The 22,076-nt window shown below is 43.0% G+C and overlaps 2 protein-coding genes and 1 long non-coding RNA gene across 5 annotated transcripts; all 3 read left to right on the forward strand.

Moving 5' to 3' along the window:
• Positions 1 to 489: 489 nt before the first annotated feature.
• On the forward strand, positions 490 to 3,373 carry LOC306713596. Its single transcript, XR_013767599.1, has 4 exons — positions 490 to 736; positions 2,587 to 2,697; positions 2,792 to 3,085; positions 3,185 to 3,373. It is a non-coding gene; the product is annotated as an uncharacterized lncRNA (long non-coding RNA).
• Positions 3,374 to 4,268: 895 nt separating this feature from the next.
• LOC306713595 (uncharacterized protein) lies at positions 4,269 to 6,802 on the forward strand. Of its 2 annotated transcripts, none has more exons than XM_079183350.1 (4): positions 4,269 to 4,408; positions 5,435 to 5,800; positions 5,948 to 6,072; positions 6,173 to 6,802. In XM_079183350.1, exons 1-4 carry the CDS (start codon positions 4,333 to 4,335, stop codon positions 6,308 to 6,310), a joined length of 705 nt encoding a protein of 234 aa, XP_079039476.1. In that variant the 5' UTR covers positions 4,269 to 4,332; the 3' UTR covers positions 6,311 to 6,802. The 2 variants fall into 2 exon arrangements, with proteins under 2 accessions (XP_079039476.1, XP_079039475.1); XM_079183349.1 differs by having other exon boundaries at positions 6,178 to 6,802.
• A 357-nt stretch (positions 6,803 to 7,159) lies between these two features.
• On the forward strand, positions 7,160 to 14,128 carry fdxr (ferredoxin reductase). Of its 2 annotated transcripts, none has more exons than XM_079182411.1 (12): positions 7,160 to 7,588; positions 7,779 to 7,849; positions 8,960 to 9,055; positions 10,125 to 10,247; positions 10,395 to 10,508; positions 10,632 to 10,733; positions 10,870 to 10,977; positions 11,401 to 11,485; positions 12,679 to 12,878; positions 12,986 to 13,157; positions 13,236 to 13,409; positions 13,562 to 14,128. In XM_079182411.1, exons 1-12 carry the CDS (start codon positions 7,507 to 7,509, stop codon positions 13,690 to 13,692), a joined length of 1,458 nt encoding a protein of 485 aa, XP_079038537.1. In that variant the 5' UTR covers positions 7,160 to 7,506; the 3' UTR covers positions 13,693 to 14,128. The 2 variants fall into 2 exon arrangements, with proteins under 2 accessions (XP_079038537.1, XP_079038538.1); XM_079182412.1 differs by having other exon boundaries at positions 10,873 to 10,977.
• The last annotated feature ends 7,948 nt before the right edge of the window (positions 14,129 to 22,076 follow it).

Here is a 22,076-nt window from a genome sequence, read left to right on the forward strand (position 1 = left end):
CTCAACACAGATAAATCGTGAAGGTGAACCGGTTACTGTTTTCTTGTAATAGCAGGTAGCATTTAGCAACATGTATAGAGGCCTGTTTGTAGACGTGACACAAACGGATGACCTGACATGTATTATATCGATGACGTTTTTATTTAGAGTGTCTCTGGAACTCAACATTTCCTAAAAAACACAACGTCAGAGAAACAATGTGATCAATGTACTCTGACCCGACCCTTTCATTGAAACATAATATAATTGAGCCTTTTTGGCTTCTAATCTGCTCATTCACCCATTCAGTGACCGCATTGAGCTCCATCAGCGCCACTTAACGTCGGCCACTCCTTCGTGAGGATCACCTGAAGAGTTTGATGTCGCGAATGGAAACCACCGACCACACAACCAACTGTCACTTGGCAAACAACAGCAGCAAGGGCCGGGCCTGCGAGACGTCTTTGTTCCATTTCAAAGAAAACGTGAAATTATTTTCAAGCCAAACTATTTCCTCCCATGCAATCTTTCCATTTCATACGGGTTATTTATATTCCTACTCATGCTTCAACGTGTCTTATTCCATCACTTATCCTGTTACTTTCACTTTCCCCTTCAGTCACTTACATTTAGGCATGTGTTTACTCCAGTGAAAAGGAGATCTGTGGGTTGGGAGCCACCAGTGTCACCAGTCAGGTTTTTGTTGTTTCTCAGAATCTTTTCCTGATGCTCACATCAGAAAGAAGCACTCTTTGAGGTAAGTTCCTCTCTTTTCCTGTGTACATAGCAGTTAATCACTCAGAAGCTCAGCTGTGGTTTTAATGGGGGAACCGAGTTATTGATCCAAAGAGGTTGATACAATAAAATAATCCTTTATTAGTCCTGCAGCGGGGAAATGTACAGGATTACAGCAGCATAGTGGATAGTGCAAACAAGCGACAGTAAGAACAAAACAAGTGTTGTAAATAAGTAATAAACTGAAGAATATTAACTAAGTAAAAATCCACAATAGTTAAAATATAACTACAAATATATATACAATCATTTTAGTATTGCACAGTGTATTTATAGTGCACAGATGTTTAGTGTTGTGGTCTACTGGGAGCAGATACAGTTTGTGGAAGGTCTGCAATAGCGGCAGAAGAGACATTTATGATTTCAAATGAGGAAAAGCAGCAAAACAACAATGTGCTGTAAAAGTTAAATGAAGAGACATGACGGTAGGACTAAAGCAGGCTGTTATTCCTATAAATCAGCGCCTTGAGGAATGCAGGTCTCGGATGTCTGGAGTTGCCGTGACGAGTGTTGGAATCTATTTTCAGGATCAACACGCAATATGATATAGTTGTAGCTGCTTCTGTGTAAACTACAGGGGTGTGTTCATTTAAAGAACATTTCATTCATAAAACATGGCGAAAATAGTTTTTTACCCCTTGGAGTGATAAAATGAGATATACATCAGTCCCTCTGTAAAAACCTTTGAATTTAATATGCCGACAAAATGAGACGATCATTTTGAAGCTGGCTTCGTCCGATGTGATAGATTTCTATTCTGGAAACGTACGCAAATTAGCACATATTTGATAAAATAATGCCTCATTTGCAAAATTAAATATTACATTTCACAAAACTTGTAATACAAAACATAATGTAAGTAATCAAACAGACACTTAAAAACTCAAAAGCACAATCTATCTAGCACTAATTATTGAACCTTTAAACATAAACTAAAGAGAGGGCTGAACGCAAACCAAAACCTGCAATCACGTGAAATCTCACCTGAGACACTGCCGTTATATTATCTCATTGTCTTTGTAATGTATTTATGTATTTTATTGTTTCGTATCGCATTGTGCTGCACAGTGCTGTGCTGTGGTGTTTGCTGGAGCATTGTAAAGATGTTAGGCCACTAAGAAATTGTAAAAACCTGCTCAGGGACTGCATGCTCTCTAGCCATAACTCTGGCACATTTACATTGAGGTGGAAACTGAAAAATGTGATTAATGTGCACTGTCCCTGGTAAATAAAGATAAATAAATAAACGGGTAAAGTTTCATGCTGGTTAAAAATGTCCCCCGAGTCAGCTGTAGTGTCCGTTAATGGATATATTCTTAATGCGGTACAAATTTGGACCTCATTGAAAAAGTTAGCAAACAATGAAAAAGATATTCATGAAAAAAGAAATGTATGACTAGGAAGTAGTTCAATTGGACCTCTTCCAAACTGCTCTGTAATCAGTCATCCTGTTTGGGTTTAGCTTTATCTCATCTGTGAGGTGCAACAAAAGTGACGGATCAGAATCCCTTTAGTAACTTTGATCAGACAGTCACAAGGCAGCACAGTGACATTATGTAAAACATCAGGAACTCATTTGAATGAGAACATAGAGAACTTGAGATGATTTTAGGTTATTAAAATAAATATTACACTAAAGAACGAATGACAGATTAACACGCACCAACCCATCCAGGTTGTCTTATCTGACCGTTTATGACAATAGGTGAGCCTTGTTCACATCTACCAGGCTGAGGCAGAACAGTACAGAGGCCCTCCGTTCTTCACATCTTTTTTTTCTCTCTCTCTCTCTCTCTCTCTCTCTTTCTGAAGACAGCGACACTTGCAGAATGTCTGGCCTGTTGTTGAGCTTGAGTCTGCTCTATGCTGCTACTTTTCTACAAAGCAGTGCCTCAGCAGATGACTGTGATTCTTTGACCAAAAGTAAGTACGGTATATTGCAAATACTAATAATTCTGAAGTAAAAAAAATAAATAAATGGAAATCATAACATAAATGCCCTTTTTTTCTCATCCAGCGGTGTGCCTGAAGTGCAACACAACGGTGACAGTTGAAGCTGGACAAGCGGTGACACTAAATTGCTCTATAATTTCTAAGAACTTTAATGGTATTGCTTATGCGTGGTATGGAGGCAAAACAGAAATAACTAGTTACAGTAGGTCCATGGAATACAACTGGGAATGGGATAATCAGACATATGTGTCGTTGTCCATCTCAAATGTTGTGAACGACACAATTTACACCGTTAAAATTAAGGGAAATCGGGGTCAAGCTGAATCTGCAATCAAAGTACAAGTTATCAAGAGAAATGGTGAGTAGCTTCCAGGGTCTTAAAGTCTTTTAGCAAAAGTATATGTGTCCGTATATGTTTGTGTGCATTAATATCATTATTATTATCCATTTCATACAGAAACAATTGGATTGGAATCAGCAACAATGCCTCAGCCGGCCACCATTGGGAAAGCCTTCATATTGTTTATTTTCCTCCCCCTCATTGCTTCGGGCATTTTGTGTTTCCTGTTTGGAACCAACAGAGGCAGAAAAATAAGGAACGCTATCTCAAAAAGACTCAAAAGGACTCAATGAGACCACAGTGACATGACCACTGCACCGAGGAGTGAAGACTTGCTGACTGCCTGACATTTGCTTGTCTGTGTTTGTGTGTTTTCTTTTATTAAATATGTGCTGCTCACAGCAGCTGGTTGTGGAGCTTCCTGCCTCTGAAAAACAAATCATACTCACATATTTTTCATAATGCTTTGAGGTCTTTGTACAGATTGAACCATGTAAATATATAACGATCTGATTAAAAGGGGCACACGTGTGGTTGTACTCCTCGAGACCTGTAAACAGACTCTGATGTGCAAAATCGGTTGCCCTTTAATTTTGAGGAATTAATGCTTGATGATGTCATCGGGGTTTATCTCAGCTTGGGACTGCAAAAATAATATCATGAAAAGACATGCGTTACATGCTCTGTCACGGTCTTTGAAAAACATTGGCATTCAGCAGTCTAATAAATAGAAGATGCTGTCGAGTTGCATTATGGGAAGTGTAGGCTCCGGCATTTTTACGGAGCTCGACCCGTACAAGGGATTCAAAATCTGCCTATTTTTGTTGGTGTCACTTGCAAGTGTACAACTTTATAGAAGTGCAAAAACAAAGCCTAGATTCATTGTACATTAAAAAACAAGCAGTGTAAATGTGTTATTGTGTACATAGGGACTGATATGCTGGACAAACTGTGTGTGTGTAGAATCTAGATTGGGGCTATAGGTTAACTCAGCCTCTGAACATATAACATGTAACAGCTGTACGGGTGATGGAACACCACTTGAAATAAAGAGGAATGAAAAGATTTGTCTGCAACAAGCACTTCCACATCTTTGAGCTGATGCTCACAGCTCACACCCACACACACACACACACACACACACACACACACAGCTGATGAACACCAAGTGATAAGTGTCAGTCACATTTCCTCTTGTTCACACAGTCAGGCTGCTGCGTCTCGGGTCGAGTCAGCGGTAGCTTGCCTGCAGCCCACCTGGCGGGATGAAGGCCCACTGGTGGAGCTGCATGTTGGGGTTACTCTGTGTGTCTTCTGGGGTAACGCTCAGCGCCTCGACAGGTGAGTGTGTGTGTGTGTGTGAAAGAGAGAAAGGATGGATGTGCATTTTTGGGGTTTAATAAGATGAAGAAGTCTTGAAGGGTGAGTCTGAGTCATCTTTTCCTGTTTGTTTGCAGCCTCATCCTGTTGTTACAGTGCATCTGAAAGCAGCGACTTAAACATTAAAGAACCAAATAAACTACAAGTAAAAGTCCTTCATTCATAATCCTACTCGATTAAAAGTAATTTTCAGCTAAATGTACTTAAGGCATCAAAAGTACTATTTCTGCAGCAAAAATATCCCCTGTAACAGATACATAAGCATTTTACTTGTGTAGCAGGTCATAGTGCAGTTGGTTTTGGCTCCTTCGCAAACAGGGGTTGGGGCCCCTCCAGTGGGTTACAAAACAAATCTGAGCGGTTGTGAGAGGATTCATGTGGCAGAAAAGAAGTTCTGCGATGAAATATGCGATAATTATGTCTACTTGTGCCTCGAAGATACCGAAAACCATGTAAGAGGTTTTGCATATCCGTCTGAAATGTAAAAAAAAAAAGAAACTAGACACTATGTTTTGTAAGCCAAAACGGTTGGGAGCGACTGATTTAATCTTTGACAAAGCATTGTATGTTATCAGCTCCTTAAGTTGTTGTATGTTTGTGAAATGGGACTCAAATGAAAAATAGCCTTTTGGCTAACTCTGGCGCATTTACAGAAATGTGTTTATTAATGTGCACTGTCCCTTATCAAATAAACCAATAAATAAGATATGAATCTGAAGAGTAACCTGTCAGCCGAATACTAAATAGCCTTTTCCCCATGAAATGATGTGAAGCAGAAGGGCAGCATCAAATGGAAAGTACCTCAAAGTTGTACAACTTTCCATTGTCTGAAACCGTCTATAGCTTTGTTTACAAATTGATCATTCAAAGTGACTTCTGAAAGTTTCCCCTGATACCATGAATCTGATTTTTTTTTGTTGGGGGGGGGGGGCAGTGAATGGGGACTTCAGGTGAGGCGGTCTGTAACAATCCATCTCTCCCTGACAGTTTCCCAAGACCCCACGACCATCTCTCTAACGAGAGTCAACTCCTCTGCTGAGATCACCTGCTCCACGTCGCAGTTGGACCCGTTGAGCTTGTCCCTGCACAGGCGTTTTCCCGACAGAACGCTGATTGTGTTCCTGGCCTTGAAGAACGGACTGCTGACCAAGACCACGCCAGATGCAGGATTTCGCGGCCGGATTCGCGCAGCTCCGAGCCAGCGGCTCGGGGAGGGCCACGGGTTCACCGTGCAGCTGTCTCTGCTGGGACTGGAGGACACGAACCTGTATTACTGCAGCTGGGGGTTCTTCAAAACAGAGACGACGACCTCTGAGAACCTGGCCAGCCCTGGCACCGTTATAATTGTCAGAGGTGAGAAGCAACAGTCGCTTGAGTTCAGACATGCACACATACAGACACACACACACACACACACTTTGCGCAGTCATATAAAAAGGCCTTTGTCCCTAACTTACTCCCCCCCCCCCCCCCCCCCCCCCCCCCCCCCCACACACACAGAGAAAGACCCCCATGAGCAATGCAGGGACCACATCCTGGATCGCATCCTGATTGCCTTGAGCGTGGCAGCGTTCTTCATCGTACTGTTCCTCTGCGTCGCAGCGCTGATCGTGAGACGCAGACGAGTGAGTAGCTATACGAAGCGGATCGGGCCTGCGCTCGCGATCGCGCAGAGACGAACGCCGCGGCGCTCCAATGACCGTGTTTCCTTTGTGTTTTCCGCAGTTCAGAAGGCGCTTCAGACCGGCCAGAGCCGCACAACCGACCAGACCCAACAGGCCTCCTCAGCACGTCTGTCCCCAGCATGGAGACCCTTACTTAGTGACATCTGTAAATTCTTCGTATTTCAGAGGCATTCTGTAATGCTGAGAGTCGATGATGATGATAAGAGATGACGATTCTTTGAAACTGGTCGCCTGTACAGTAGATTTACTGAGCGACGGGGTTGGTAACAGATGATTGAGATATAATTGAGTCAGCGGCTCGGCTGACGTGCTACATCCAGTAAAAGGTGTCTCACGTATTGCTCTGCTGCTTTCCATTTCCTTTTATACAAAAATGTGTAGAATCTGCAGAAAAGGTGATTGAGCTACCACATCCTGGCTGGTGTAGCCTACAGGTGTTTCGTGAATACAAACTGCAGCGCGAGCGCTTTTGTTGCTCCCTTGTGTTTAATTACACGCAGGCTTGATCTATGGACTCGTGTGCTTGTTCTTTGTGGTTCCTTTCAATTTCCTTTGAACTTTCAAACAAATGTGGCCCACATGTTTCTGTCTGATATGTACGTTGAATCTGATTTTTTTCCAATTTTGATGTTGAGTCTTAAAAATACTAATAAAGTTTGTTTTTAATCCACCACTGCTTCTGTATTCAGGAAAAAAGAAAAGGAAATCCATCTCAAACTGTCATTTACATTATATTTCTTAGTATTGCACCATGCAGACTTCTCTGTCTGATAGGGTGGAACTTTCTTTCGACACGTAGGCTAAAATACCAGTTGTTGTCAAATAGGCTGGATTATCACACACAAACCTAGATAACATACTATTTCCGTAATGCAAGCTGTCAGTCAATGATAGTTCCCCGTCGAGGAAAAGAGCTAATTCATTTAAAAAAAATTATCTGGTGTACATCGTCCCTGTGGAACTTTACGTGCTGAATAGTCGTTGTTCCACGGACCGCTGTGAGTGTGACACAAGGTGCAGCCTTGAAAACAGTCTGTTTTGTTTACAACAGTGCAACTATGTGATACACTTCATATTTGTGAAATAAAGAAGCGCGGCTCGAAACGCGTGCATGTAGGCAACTATTGGCAACAGTTAGCTACATTTAGCTCCATGTAGTTAACGGTTAGTACCGGTTGGCTAGCTGAGAACACGCAGCCCAGGAAAGGTGGACGTTTTTCACCTTGGCTTTTGCTCTCAGTCCTGCTGACTGTCCAAAGCTCATAGCATAGGCAGGAATGTTGAGCTGATTAACAAATACCAGGAACACAACGCAGTGGGTTTCACTATTTCTAGATTTAAAGCCAGGCAGCTTGTCCGTAGCCGAGGGAGAAAATGAGCGGCCATAAGATGCTGTTTTCCGGGTTGAAGCTGTGGACCTCAGGAAGAAGTAGATGGATAAGTCGACTTCATGACGGTGAGGCGCTTTGAAACACGTGTGTGTTAACGCCATTTGTATTTAACCTAATAATGCTTAATATATTATATTATATCATGAATAGTGGTGTCACTTCCCCTTGCTGTCTGTGAACTGCCCGTGCCCTCACCAGTGCTTCCTGTTTATTTCTATTCTAAAGAGGATTTGTTTGTCTTCGCTGGTTCCGCAGATTGCAGCACGAAGGTGTGTATTGTCGGAAGCGGTCCAGCAGGTTTCTACACGGCGCAGCATTTGATCAAGGTATATATTTCCAGTTTTGGTAATGAGTTTATATACAGTAAGCATTAGAAGTGGGCAACATCTACCACATTATATATATATATATATATATATATATATATCATTGCATGTTGCCATGTTGATGTATATGTAGTAACACTTCTGGGAAATTAGAAACTGGCATCCGACAAATCAAATTACTTCAACATTTTATAAAAATGTACATAAAGCAGTCCTGCTCGCTGATTTGACACATTTCCTACAATTGCCTAATATGTCCCAGTCTTTTACGGTGGCAACGCAGTGCACTTTTTCTTCTTTCTCCTACGTTTCAAATGATATTTATTCAGGATTAATTCAGTCTTATTTTAAAAGCCAGTGAAGTTGAAGACCTTTCAGCTTGACCCGTAAAAGAAAAAGTTCTTTCCCATAAATTCTGGTGTTTTGATATTCCAGTAGTGTTCATCTGTGAAGGTGTTTTTTGTTTTTTTTGACACAAAACATCTGCATCTAGTTTCAACATTTCATCCGACAGACCCACCTTGAACAAATAATCAAGTCAAAAGAGAAATGGGTGTGCACCTCCCAGCTCACCCCCCACTTACTAACTGACTGAACCTTATAGGTGCTCATACTTATGAACGCCTATAAGTAGAACAGGAAACAAGTTTTAGACCGCTTTGTGACCTTTCTGAGTCACCATGGCTCGAACACTCTGCACTCGGCTTTGTTAGAGCTATTTATTCTAAAGCGTTAGCTGCTGGCATTTATGTTCATTGCAAATGCATCAGTGTGGCTCTTTGATGGTTTCCTTTGCTCTTCTTTTTTTTTTTTCTCATCAACTTTCCGAATGCTTAATAAAGAACAACATGTAACACAAAACCACATTTTGAGTCAGTAAAGAACAGATCGAATCTGGGCACACGCTACTTTATTTTGTACTCCTCCAACAGTAATTATCATTCACACAGCCCATTTTTAACGTTTAACTGGTGCATAATAATACCTGTATGTCATTTTGTACTTTGTAGATTTGCCTGCCGCATCTTAAACTGGGCACCTGGATTCAACCGCCACCATTTCCCTGACGTCCTCCTAAATTTGAATTTTCTTTCCTTTCTGTCCTCCCAGGCACGTCAAGATGTTGAGGTGGACATTTATGAGCGGCTGCCCGTCCCCTTCGGTCTGGTCAGGTTCGGGGTGGCCCCTGATCATCCTGAAGTCAAGGTCCGTGATCCTAAACGGACGTGTTCGAGAACAGACACTTGTCCATCACTACTTTGGTATTTGCAGTATAAGAACAGGGGCTCTGGGCAGGTACTGACGGAGCCAGCGGGCCTGCAGTGTTTGTGGTATGCTGTGATGAAAGGGTGACTTACAAAAGAAAGCAACTGCCTACATGATTATTTATGTTGTCCTCTCTGATCATGACTCTACTCTTAGTTGACTCTCGGTCTACACTCTCAGTTTCGTCGTCCCCCCCAACAACCATTTAGCCTGGCACGTCCTGTGGGAAATACTAAACACTTACTAAAATGAATAATAAAAACAAAGGGCGGGTAGCGAGATTGCATGGGATGCAAGTGCAGTTAGTTCAGCTCGGGAAAACACCTGCATTAATTGTATCCCGCAGGCGACGGGAGTGAAATTGAGCAACAAAAGCATTCTCGGTAGTTAAAAGTTGTTTACTGTGTTTCAGCAACATTCTATGTAAAAAAACCAAAGTACTTAAAGGTGTGCTATGCAGGATATTCCTAAAATAAAACAATAATTTCAGATAATCCCTCACAATTATGGCTAACTAGAAGTGTGTGGCGGGGTGTCAGAGACCCTGCCCTCTGCCTGTATTTTCTTGCTTTCCTCAGGTTCTGGGTGTCGGCCTTTGTTGCCTTTGGGCACTGTGGCGCAGACGAATCATCAACTCCAGAACCTGCCTGAGAATCACCACGTTTCTGCGTTTCCTTCAGTGTCAAAGTCATTTAGTGCCAGTGGGTACATTGTAAACAAGAACTGCTCATTTGGTCAATTCTTATTGGTGCAGTTGTGTCCATTTCGCCCTGCGGATGTCCCACAGTGTCCCTGTTGAGCAGTCTTATCGTGGTGTCCTCACTACAAAGTATCTGAATCCAGTTTCCCCTCCATATTACAATAAGATGCACGAACCTGTACTCGTCACTCTTGATTATACCTGCAGCCTGAATCAGACTTAATGGGGTTTAATCACCACTGTAGGAGCAATCCAACCCTTTTGTATTCTTCCCCGTTTTGATGATGCAGATCTTTTCCTCTTCCTCAGAACGTCATCAACACGTTCACGCAGACAGCCCGACAGCCGCGCTGTCGTTTCTACGGTAACGTGAGTGTGGGGACGGATGTGAGCGTCGAGGAGCTGCGGCACGCCTACCACGCAGTCGTGCTGGTAAGAACCCGAAAAAAAGGCCCCGCTGCGTAAATAAATAAATCACCTTTTTTAAATAAAAGTTCTTGTGGTGTGTGTGTGTGTGTGTGTGTGTGTGTGTGTGTGTGAGCATAAGCTTCCCTTTCTCATTATTTATTTTATTTGTAGAGTTACGGGGCCGAGGGAAACAGGAGTATGGGGGTGCCGGGAGAAGACTTGGCCGGGGTGCACGCTGCCAAAGACTTCGTGGGCTGGTACAACGGGCTGCCCAGCTGTCGAGAGGTACGCCTCCATAGGCTGTGTCCATCAAACGTGAAATGTGATTATGAGAGAAGTCATGTTCCCCCGTCCCACCCTCTCTGCTGTCGGTTCTGCTCCTCTTTATCATTGTCTTTGTCCGTTCAGCTGAGACCAGACCTGCGCTGTGACACGGCAGTCATCCTGGGACAGGGCAACGTGGCCTTGGATGTAGCCAGAGTCCTGTTGTGTCCCCTTGACATTTTGAAGGTGAGGAAAAACACACAGCCTTCAGTTTGGCGGAACTATGTCTTATCGCTTTAATCGACTCTACAGCTCCGGAGGAAACCAGTTTCTATTCAGGAGGAGCATGTTACTGAAGTGGAAAATGTGTCGTGTTTTTCAGAAGACTGACATCACCCAGCCGGCTCTAGAAGCCCTGGCAGAGAGCCAGGTCCGCAGGGTGCTGATCGTTGGCAGGAGAGGACCCATGCAGGTCGCTTGCACAATCAAGGTGTGCGACAGAAAATCCTTCAGCTGTAGCTGGTGTCTTTGTTTAATACCATGGCTCTAAGCCAAGTGTTTCGAAACGTGACTTTCATTCAACCACAACAACACACCACTACATTCTGTTTTTTTCACTTTGACCGACCGTACGTGCTGTACGAGTCACATGATGCAATAACGATCAGAAACCGGGACAGAAACGTAAAGAAAAGAGGTTTTATTTCTCTGTGGGGTCTTTCCATAATGTTGTCAGACAGTTATAACAACAATCTGATTGCACGGCAGCCCTCTAAGCGGCTGCAGAGTTGTCACTCAGTGCTGCACCGATTTCAAAGCTTGTTGAATGGGGTCCAGGTTCAAAATAAAGTACCGCTTTAAATGAGTTTCTAGTGCAGCCCAGCCAACCCTGCTATGCTCTCCTCGTCTACAGGAGCTGAGAGAAATGGTGAACCTGCCGAACACCAGACCTGAGATGATGGCGGCCGATTTTGAGGGCGTCGCCGAGGCTCTCAAAGGTAGGAAATTAGACTTAATCTTGATATTTCACTTCCTTTTCGCTGCCTCGCCATCATTCCGCTCTCTTCTTCAACCAGTGCGGAGACCAGGGCCTAAGAATGAGCATGGTTCACAGCTCAACAGCTTACACACAGTCACGTATTTGTTTCATGCAATACAACAGAATAAGAGAAGTATTCTTTTCCCCTTTTTTCTTTCACCAGACGTAGCGGTACGGAAACACGTAAGGTAGCGCATGTGTTCGAGAGAGAAATGCGACTTTGACTAATGCAGAGGCTGCTGATAAATGTCACAAGACAGGAAGAAGTGTGTGCTGTGGTTAGCAGCCACAACACACTCCGCTGAGACCTATAGCCCGTATAGGTGACTAGAAACGGTTTAACCAGTAAATACAGCTGGTGGTTGCTATGGTTTTCTGCTGCTGTAAGAAGCTGCAGAGTTGTGCAACACCACACACACACACACACCGCCTTCAGCGCTTTGGGCCGGTCTTCGTCCTTGCCCCGTGGATAACGGGCCTCCTGTCATTGTGACAGCCTTGATCTCATCGCTGTCAAACGCGATAAGCAGGAAGTGACAGATGCTATTAGAAACGTGGCGGTTTGTGTCCGTCTCGCTGCTGAACATGCCGGTGATAATATTAGCAGCGCTGCCGCTGCAGTGGCGGCTGGTTCGTGGTTACGAAAAAGCACGCACTGACAGGAAATGTGCGAGGACCAGTTTGCTTCTTCAGGTGTCTTAAATGTGGATGTGTTTTGGTTCTTCTGTGTTTTCTCAGACACGCCGACACACGTTCCATATTTTCAATACATACGCAGATGAAAACGCGTATGTTTATGTATGTACACACACCCACATAAAACAAAGAGCAAATCATGACTGAAAACATTTGAGTCTTTACTATCAACATTCTGGTCTATGGTCTTTACATATTTTAGTCATTAATACATCTTTTTAGTCTAATGAAAGCCAAAAAAAGGGTAAAACTAAAGATTTTCTGTTTGTGTTAAAACAGTACTCACAGGACTGACTGTCCTTGCTGTTAATACTGGCCATGAAGAGATCAGACAGAAATACACACACACACACACACAGCCATTCAGCGTCCTGAATGTAACTTCTTTAAACGTAAGAGAAAAACAATCACCCGACAGATGTCCATTTTAAGCGTAGGTCTCTTGTGCCGTGCCAGATTTGCCGAGGCCCAGGAAGCGGCTGACGGAGCTGATGTCGAAGACGGCCCTGGAGATCCCCGGAGAGAAGGAGCAGCAGAGGCGAAGCGTGGCCTCCCACACCTGGGGCTTTCGGTTCTTCCGGAGCCCCGTTGAAATCCTGGCCGACCCCGACCGCGGCAGGGCAGCTGGCATCCGACTGGCGGTCAACAGGCTGGAGGTAAAACAGGATTGTAATATATTTTTGTAATCTAGAAGTCCCTGGAGCAGTTTTGCAGCTGTGTTGTTCCTTGCCTGGGTTAAAGGCGGTTTCCTCTGCACGACCAGGGCTCAGGCGAGGGAGCCCGGGCGGTGCTCACTGGCGAAGTGGAGGACGTGACCTGTGGCCTGGTCATCAGCAGTATAGGCTACAAGAGCCTCCCCATCCATCCGTCGTTGCCGTTCGACTCCCGCAAAGCCGTCGTCCCGAACAACATGGGCCGCGTTCAACACGCTGCAGGTATACTCGGGCAAATGCCACGAAGAACGAGAGCTAAAGCCTAAAGGAAAAATGTAGTGAATTCATCTTTCTGTCTAGGTCTATACTGTAGTGGCTGGCTGAAAACGGGCCCCACCGGGGTCATAGCCACCACCATGAACAATAGTTTTGACACCGCTCGATCCTTGATGGAGGACATGGACTCGGGAACGTTGGACGTGTCCGCTGCCAAGCCTGGTTCACGAAGCGTCAGTGCTCTGCTGGAAAAGAGAGGTACTCTACTGTCCCCTTTGGGTCTCTCACTGCTTCCTGTTATCTGACCTGCACGTTTACATAATCGTTCAGATTTGTAAGTGAATTTACAGTGTTGATTTGGCCACAAGGTGTCTGTTGACGTCTGTGATTTGTGTTTTTATCGCCTGTAGGAGTGAAACCAGTGACTTTCTCAGACTGGGAGAAGATTGACGGTGTGGAGACGAGGAGGGGGGAAGCCATTGGGAAACCCAGAGAAAAACTTCTGACTGTGGAGGAAATGCTGCAGGTGGCTCGAAGTTAACTGAACACTAGAAACAGTGCACTCTGAGTGACTGTTGCGGTGTAAAACCAACAGTTACCGTACCGATGGGGATCAATGACTGAGCACAACGGGCACAGAAAGGAAATGGCATTATGGAGCACTCAACATGGACTTAATTCACATTGTGCTGTAGTTTACCCCAACTGTATCGCTCTACGGCGCTGAAAGACTGAGCGGGGAGTTTCTTGTGGCACTAACCAAAAAAACAAAAACAGGACTCTAATGGATGCTAATAATAATGAGCTATTGTGTATTTTATTATATATTTGGTATGTATGCTAAAGAGCAAAAGACGATGTGGTGGCTGAATTATCTTTTGCACTCACATTTCATGTAAGGATATTTGAATATCTTTTATACAAAATAAAATCTGACTTTTGTCCTTTTATCCCTGTCCTGGAGGAGCATTTCCTACCGCCGCATTCTAAGTATTTACTGCTGTGTCAGCTTAGATGCCTTTCGTGGTGGGTTTGAAGATGATGCATTATTGTGGATCACAATTATTAAACTTTTGAACTTTTGGCTCATCACCTTTATAAACAGATCAATCATGAACGTGTCAAACAGGTTTGTTTAATTAGCTCAGTGGAAAACCTGAGTCATCATTCCTGCAGGATCCTGACATGAACAAACCATTTATGATGCCGAACACTTAGTGACACAATGGCCACAATTATTAGTTCAGGCACAACTCCTCAGATGGGCGTTGGTTTCTCAGATGCCTGAGGTAGACCAAAACACAACCATGTTGAAATTGATCACTATATTGACTCACCCCGTAGGATAAAAGTTGCAGAATATGACCACTCTGGAGATGGTGTATACAAATGTGTTTCTTTTAAAACTAGAGCCTATAGGCTTTAAAATACACAGTTGTCATGGGGGGGGGACATTCCCCACACATTTACTTTAAAGAAACTTACTTTTGCTGAAGATAATATATGATGGGATGTTGGCACAGTTAAGGCCATCCCATTGACAAAGAGACATTTTTACAAAAACAATAAAGGTGGTGCAGCAAAGCAAAATGTGTAACGTGAGGAGTAAAAATCCATTTTCTTTTTCACAATTACTTATATCTCTCTTTTCAGGACAAACTGAGCTATGGCAATATGTTCGCTACAGTGATGCCAGTGGAATTTATAAATAGTTATATCACCATGAATACAAAAGAAAAACAAAATGGAAATTGATGCTGTTGTTATGCTCTGTTGTCATATGAATATATGTGACTGGTTCTTGTGAGTTTGTTGTCATTGTGTTAATTATTTAGATTTGGACTATATGCATTGTCTGTTAATTCCGAAGCATACCATCACACAGAGTTCTTTTTTTTATTTTGTATTTATTATACTTATACTTATACTAATATCTATCTAAAATTTGTATAAGGGAGCAGTGTCTTCCTCAAGGACACTACGACTCAAAACACGTCCCAGTCAAGGATCGATCCGACAACTCTGCAGTTACCAGACAACCCTCTTAGCCCAGTGGACTAGTCTTGTTGAGCTTTTTAAAGCCTCTCAGAAGTGCGGGGGCTCAGATGTTTTATGTTGTGGTTTGTTTTGTTCCCGGTCGAGAGGTCACACAGTCCGTTGTCTCCTACGTGAGCGCAGTCCACCGAAAACATTATATTTCCCACAATTTAAGCTTCTGCATTTTCCAAATGCACTAGTATTATTCAAACCTATTGTTTGGTTCGTAAGCCTCGTACCGAACGGTTTAATATGAATACGTGTGTTATTACACCCCTAGAAACAAATAACCGTAGCTGTGGCGCCATCATGAGGTTATTAGGTGGTATTTATAGACCAAAAATAATGCATGAAGAGTGGAAATTGTTGAGTCAGTGGCAAAAGACAAATATTGTTTTCACAAGAATCTCAAGCTCCTCTTCACTCTAGCGGTGACATCACGCACTCTTAAGCTTAAAAAATGTGGAAGGAGATAAGTGCCAACAAATGTACGGAAGAAATATAAGAGGAAGTTGGATGAAAGATTTGAAGAACAATACTTGGAATCCACCAATAAAGAGGAATGAAAAGATTTGTCAGCAACAAGCGCTTTCACATCTTTGATCAGATGCAGCTCACACACACACACACACACACACACACACACACAGCTGATAAACACCAGTGACAAGCGTCTATAACGATCTGATTAAAGGGGCACATGTGTGGTTGTACTCCTCGAGACCTGTAAACAGACTCTGATGTGCAAAATCGGTTGCCCTTTAATTTCGAGGAATTAACGCTTGAAGATGTTATCGGGGTTTATCTCAGCTTGGGACTGCAAAAATAACATAATGAAAAGACATGCGTTACATGCTCTGTCACGGTCTTTGAAAAACATTGGCATTCAGCAGTCTAATAAATAGAAGATGCTGTCAAGTTGCATTATGGGAAGTGTAGGCTCCAGCATTTTTACGGAGCTCGACCCGTACAAGGGATTCAAAATCTGCCTATTTTTGTTGGTGTCACTTGCAAGTGTACAACTTTATAGAAGTGCAAAAACAAAGCCTAGATTCATTGTACATTAAAAAACAAGCAGTGTAAATGTGTTATTGTGTACATAGGGACTGATATGCTGGACAAACTGTGTGTGTGTAGAATCTAGATTGGGGCTATAGGTTAACTCAGCCTCTGAACATATAACATGTAACAGCTGTACGGGTGATGGAACACCACTTGAAATAAAGAGGAATGAAAAGATTTGTCTGCAACAAGCACTTCCACATCTTTGAGCTGATGCTCACAGCTCACACCCACACACACACACACAGCTGATGAACCTGTCAGTGCAGCTGCGTGTTGGGGTTACTCTGTGTGTCTTCTGGGGTAACGCTCAGTGCCTCGACAGGTGAGAGAGTGTGTGTGTGTGTGTGTGTGTGTGTGTGTGTGTGTGTGTGTGTGTGTGTGTGTGTGTGTGTGTGTGTGTGTGTGTGTGTGTGTGAAAGAGAGAAAAGATGGATGTGCATTTTGGGGGTTTAAAACGATGAAGAAGTCTTGAAGGGTGAGTCTGAGTTTGTTTGCAGCCTCATCCTGTTGTTACAGTGCATCTGAAAGCAGCGGCTTGAACATTAAAGAACCAAATAAACTACAAGTAAAAGTCCTTCATTCATAATCCTACTCGATTAAAAGTAATTTTCAGCTAAATGTACTTAAGGCATCAAAAGTACCATTTCTGCAGAAAAAATATCCCCTGTAACAGATACATAAGCATTTTACTTGTGTAGCAGGTCATAGAGCAGTTGGTTTTAGCTCCTTTACACACTTACTGTAAGTAGCTTAGTCTAGTGGTTCACACATGGGGTTGGGCCCCTCCAATGGGTCACAAAATAAATCTGAGGGGTTGTGAGAGGATTCATGTGGCAGGAAAGAAGTTCTGCTATAAACTTTAAACTTTTCTTTAATATTAGTTTTTTTGTGAAATATCCGATAAGTATGTCTATCTAGGTTTTGCATATCCATCTGAAATGTAAAAAAAAAGAAACTAGACACTATGTTTTGTAAGGCAAAACGGTTGGGGACGACTGGTTTAATCTTTAACATTGTATGTTATCAGCTTATTATGTTGCTGTTTTTGTGAAATATTAATCTGAAGAGTAAAGCTGTCAGCCGAATACTAGCATTGCATTACTAGTTCGGCACCCGTCAAGAAGCTGCCGATTGTTGTTACAACAGGTCAGCTGCCATAAATCAGTTTTATGATTTGTATAGATCCTGAGAGTAACCACGTTGTACTTTTTTGTTTCTCATTCATTTTATTTAAGTATGATTTTGCTGGTTTTGCAACATGGGGAACATAATACACTCTATCCAAATTATTACTTTTATAGTCATTTACAACAATCGGCTAAAATAATGAAAATAAATCATCCGTTTTATTATCATTGAAAAGTATATATATATATATATATATATATATATATATATATATAAAAACGTTTTAAAATGAAAACCCATAAAATGTCCAATCCAACAATACATGGAACCTACATTGGAACCATGACATTCTAGAACTCATGCGTTTGGAAGCCGTGATGTCACAGACCAAAGGACAGAAGAACACAGATCAACACAGATCAACACATTTTCGTTAGGAGACAAACTGCAGCTGTTATTTGTGGCATAAATTACAAACCAGTAGTCAAAATGGATAGTGGCGACGGATCTCACACCCTTAATGGTAAGTACTTGGTTTATCAATTTAAAGACCTCTCTGTGAGTCTGTGATTCTAATCAAAAAACGCTTTTTGTTAAATTAAGTGATTATCTCCTCATGCTCTGCTAGCTGTCTGTTCTGTTTGCACTGAAAATATTGTTCATTCACAGCCCTGGCTCTTTAAAAAGGAAATTAAGAATGAATCAGACTATGCCACTAGTGCTGTACCACACATATATATATATATATATATATTTTGACATTCAAAGCTTCTATTGAGGTTTTCGAATAAAGCTTTGAATGCCTGTTAATAGAGCCTGCCTTGGTGTGTGGCAAGCAGGAGAACAAACCGGCCACATTGAAAATGTTGTTTTTGAAAGGCAAATGCCCACGAATATTGATTAAAGTAGAACATTTTGTTAGTAAAAAAACATGTTGTGAATTTTGGAAATTATTTCATCTATCTTTTTAACTGGAAGAATTTCAGATTCCACCTTTAAGGAAGACTGATTTCTTAGTTTAATGCAATAAATGGTCAATTGACAATGATAATGATAAAATGCTTCTTTACCTTGCAGAGCTTAGATTCCCGTTTCCTGACAATGCACAAGGAGATCACCTTCGCGCTGGACACTTGGTCATATTGAATTTTTTCAATCGAAGACGTAGGCTGCAGATCTTGCCTATAATTTTAGAAATGGAAGAGGAGATTGATGAAGACCCGAACGCCAATGAAATCGAGGACAACAATGAAGACCAGGAGGAGGACAACAATGAAGACCAGGAGGATGACAACCAAGAAGAGGACAACCATGACATCAATGAAAACCATAACAGCCTCGACAGCAATGACGGCATTATTGACAACAATAATGAAGATGCAGAAGTGGCTGGTTGTAGTGCTTGGGTTGAGGTTGGAGTCAACCAGGGGGATGAAGAAGACCCCCTGCCTGGAGTGTCATGGAAGAGGTCAAGAGAGGACGACGGAGAGGACATTGAAGAGCGAAGCAGCAAAAAACGCAGATGGCGGGATAAGTCTGCTGAAAGCAGCACCGACAGTGACACTGACTTCAACGGTTATAACAACAAAACTGTAAATGACCCTGACCCTGAAGACGATCCTCTGCCTGGTCCATCCAAGAAACGGAAGAGAAAGACCAACAGAGTAGATGAGAGGAGCAGCAAAAAAAGCCGATGGCGGGATAAGTCTGCTGAAAGCAGCACCGACAGTGACACCGACTTCAACGGTTATAACGAGAACACTGTAAATGACCCTAAATCTGAAGAAGACCCCCTGCCTGGAGTGTCATGGAAGAGGTCAAGAGAGGACGACGGAGAGGACATTGAAGAGAGAAGCAGCAAAAAACGCAGCTGGCGGGATAAGTCTGCTGAAAGCAGCACCGACAGTGACACCGACTTCAACCGTTATAACGAGAAAACTGTAAATGACCCTAAACCTGAAGAAGACCCCCTGCCTGGAGTGTCATGGAAGAGGTCAAGAGAGGACGACAGAGAGGACATTGAAGAGCGAAGCAGCAAAAAACGCAGATGGCGGGATAAGTCTGCTGAAAGCAGCACCGACACTGACTTCAATGGTTATAACAACAAAACTGTAAATGACCCTAAACCTGACCCTGAAGACGATCCTCTGCCTGGTCCATCCAAGAAACGGAAGAGAAAGACCAACAGAGTAGACGAGAGGAGCAGCAAGAAGTCAAGACAGTGTTATGAGTTTACAGAGAGCAACTCTGACACAGTTACTGTCACAACCGGCCATGATCTTCCTCACAGTAGTGGCAATATTGAGATGTCCGAAGATGCAGGTGCCGCGGGAGAGACCGACAAGAAAGAGGAGGAGAAGGACCCACGTGCGGGCAGATCTAGGAAGAGGTCGCGGGAGGACGATGAAGAAGAGGATATGCCCCCCAGGAAACGATTCAAACGTTAAGATGGGACACCTGCGATGAATGGATGGATTTATCTGGACCCTGGTCCTTCCTCCCGCCATGGCCCTGCTGACTCCCACTGCTGATATCATTCAGTGTGGCTTTGAGGCACAAGGCAGTAGAACTGTCTCTCTCTCTCTCTCTCTCTCTCTCTCTCTCTATCCTTCTGTCTGTCTGTCTGTCTCTCTCTCTCTGTCTCTCTCTCTCTGTCTCTCCTCTCTCTATCCTTCTGTCTGTCTCTCTCTGTCTCTCTCTCTCTGTCTCTCCTCTCTCTATCCTTCTGTCTGTCTCTCTCTCTCTCTCTCTGTCTCTCCTCTCTCTATCCTTCTGTCTGTCTCTCCTCTCTCTCTCTGTCTCTCTCTCTCTCTCTGTCTCTCCTCTCTCTATCCTTCTGTCTGTCTCTCTCTCTCTCTGTCTCTCTCTCTCTATCTCTCTCTCTGTCTCTCCTCTCTCTATCCTTCTGTCTGTCTCTCTCTCTCTGTCTCTCTCTCTCTATCTCTCTCTGTCTCTCCTCTCTATCCTTCTGTCTGTCTCTCTCTGTCTCTCTCTCCTCTCTCTATCCTTCTGTCTGTCTCTCCTCTCTCTATCCTTCTGTCTGTCTCTCTATCTCTGTGTCTCTCTCTATCATTCATTCAGGTCTTAGATATTTTCAGAAGACTTTCTCCCCTTTCACACTCCCCCCTCCCCTCCCCTTTCTAGTTGGTATAATTACTCACATTACTATTCTATATTACCGATACCATTAATGCTCATTACTGACTTTGCTTCTTCACCGTTGTCTCTGTGCTTTCTCCCCTCACAGGTTCCCGTGGATCTTATACCTGGACTGGCCTCCTGCCGTTGAATGTGTTGTACCTCTGTAGTGTTCATTCTATACACGTGACATCTATTGCACTTCTGTCCATCCTGGGAGAGGGATCCCTCCTCTGTTGCTCTCCCACAGGTCTCTCCCTCTTTTTTCCCCATTAAAGGGTTTTTTGGGGGAGTTTTTCCTGTTCCGATGTGAGGGTTCCGGGACAAGAGGATGTCACATGTGTATAGACTGTAAAGCCCTCTGAGGCAAATTTGTAATTTTGGTCTTTACAAAAATAAATTGAATTGAATTGAATAAGTACTACAACCAGTCATTCATTGATGAAACAAGAGTGTTTTAAGACAAATCCTACATCAGACATGTTATGTGTCAAGTGTGCAGCATTGCTGGTAACTTACCAAACCCGCACAGCAGCAGAGTCCTCCAGTTCTTTGCATGCGGACTGAAATCTTTATTATTCTAACTCAAGCATCCTTCCGGTTAAATCTAGGAGCTTGTATGAGTCCCATAGCACTCTATAATCATGCAGGAGTGAGATAACCATTCATATTCATGAATCATATTCAAAACAAGTTGCCAACATTAACTCAACTTGAAGACTTTGCACTTTACTCTTCTAACGGTAATGATGGATTTAAAGTGTTATGTCGTGCATGTGATGGTGGATTACCATTTAGCAAAACACCTGAGTAGGCCTTCCACTAAGACCTAATATTGTGGACTTTGTCTATTACTTCTATTATTTTAGTTGTGTGTAATCAAAGTGAGCTGGAGCCAGATTAGTCTGGTTTGGAATCAGATAATGAAGAGAGAGGCTCTTTAGACTGGTTTCCTTTCCAGTATGTCTTGCATCTCAGTTCATCAGTGCAATCAAGGCCAGGGCACATGCACTACTTTATGTCTTCAGCCTGTGCCAGGCCTTACCTTTGGACAGATGTTCCCCGGTTGTGGACTTACCGTAGCTGTATATTTCTACAAATACCAATAACCGTAGAAAGACTGTAGTCACGTCTCTGGAGCCAACGTAAATTAATCGGATCTTTGATTTATTTTACAACAGATTGGCATTTCTGTTATAAAGAAAACATCTGGGAGAAACACAACACTTGAATGTACAGGTAACCAAAAACACTTGACATACAGTCGGTTAGAGGAAGCTAGTGGTGTCATCCTTCATCTGGTTAACCTCTTGACGCATTCAGTTTGCAGGAACCAGGACGGGAAATACAGTATAAATAAATACAAAAACACATCCGGTGTCTGATCCGTTGTAATGATCACCTTGTTGAGGTTGATTATATCCACAGAGCAGCAAAACGGGCTGACACGGTCATCTGGGGTTCTTATGTGTTGCCACGTCACTGAATGAAAACAAGTGATAATTTACAGTCCAATATCAGTTTCACATTTCTCTCCACCAGTAACAGACCGTTACT

The sequence above is a fragment of the Pholis gunnellus genome (assembly GCF_910591455.1).
Source record: "Pholis gunnellus genome assembly, chromosome: 21".
Taxonomy (NCBI): Eukaryota; Metazoa; Chordata; class Actinopteri; order Perciformes; family Pholidae; genus Pholis; species Pholis gunnellus.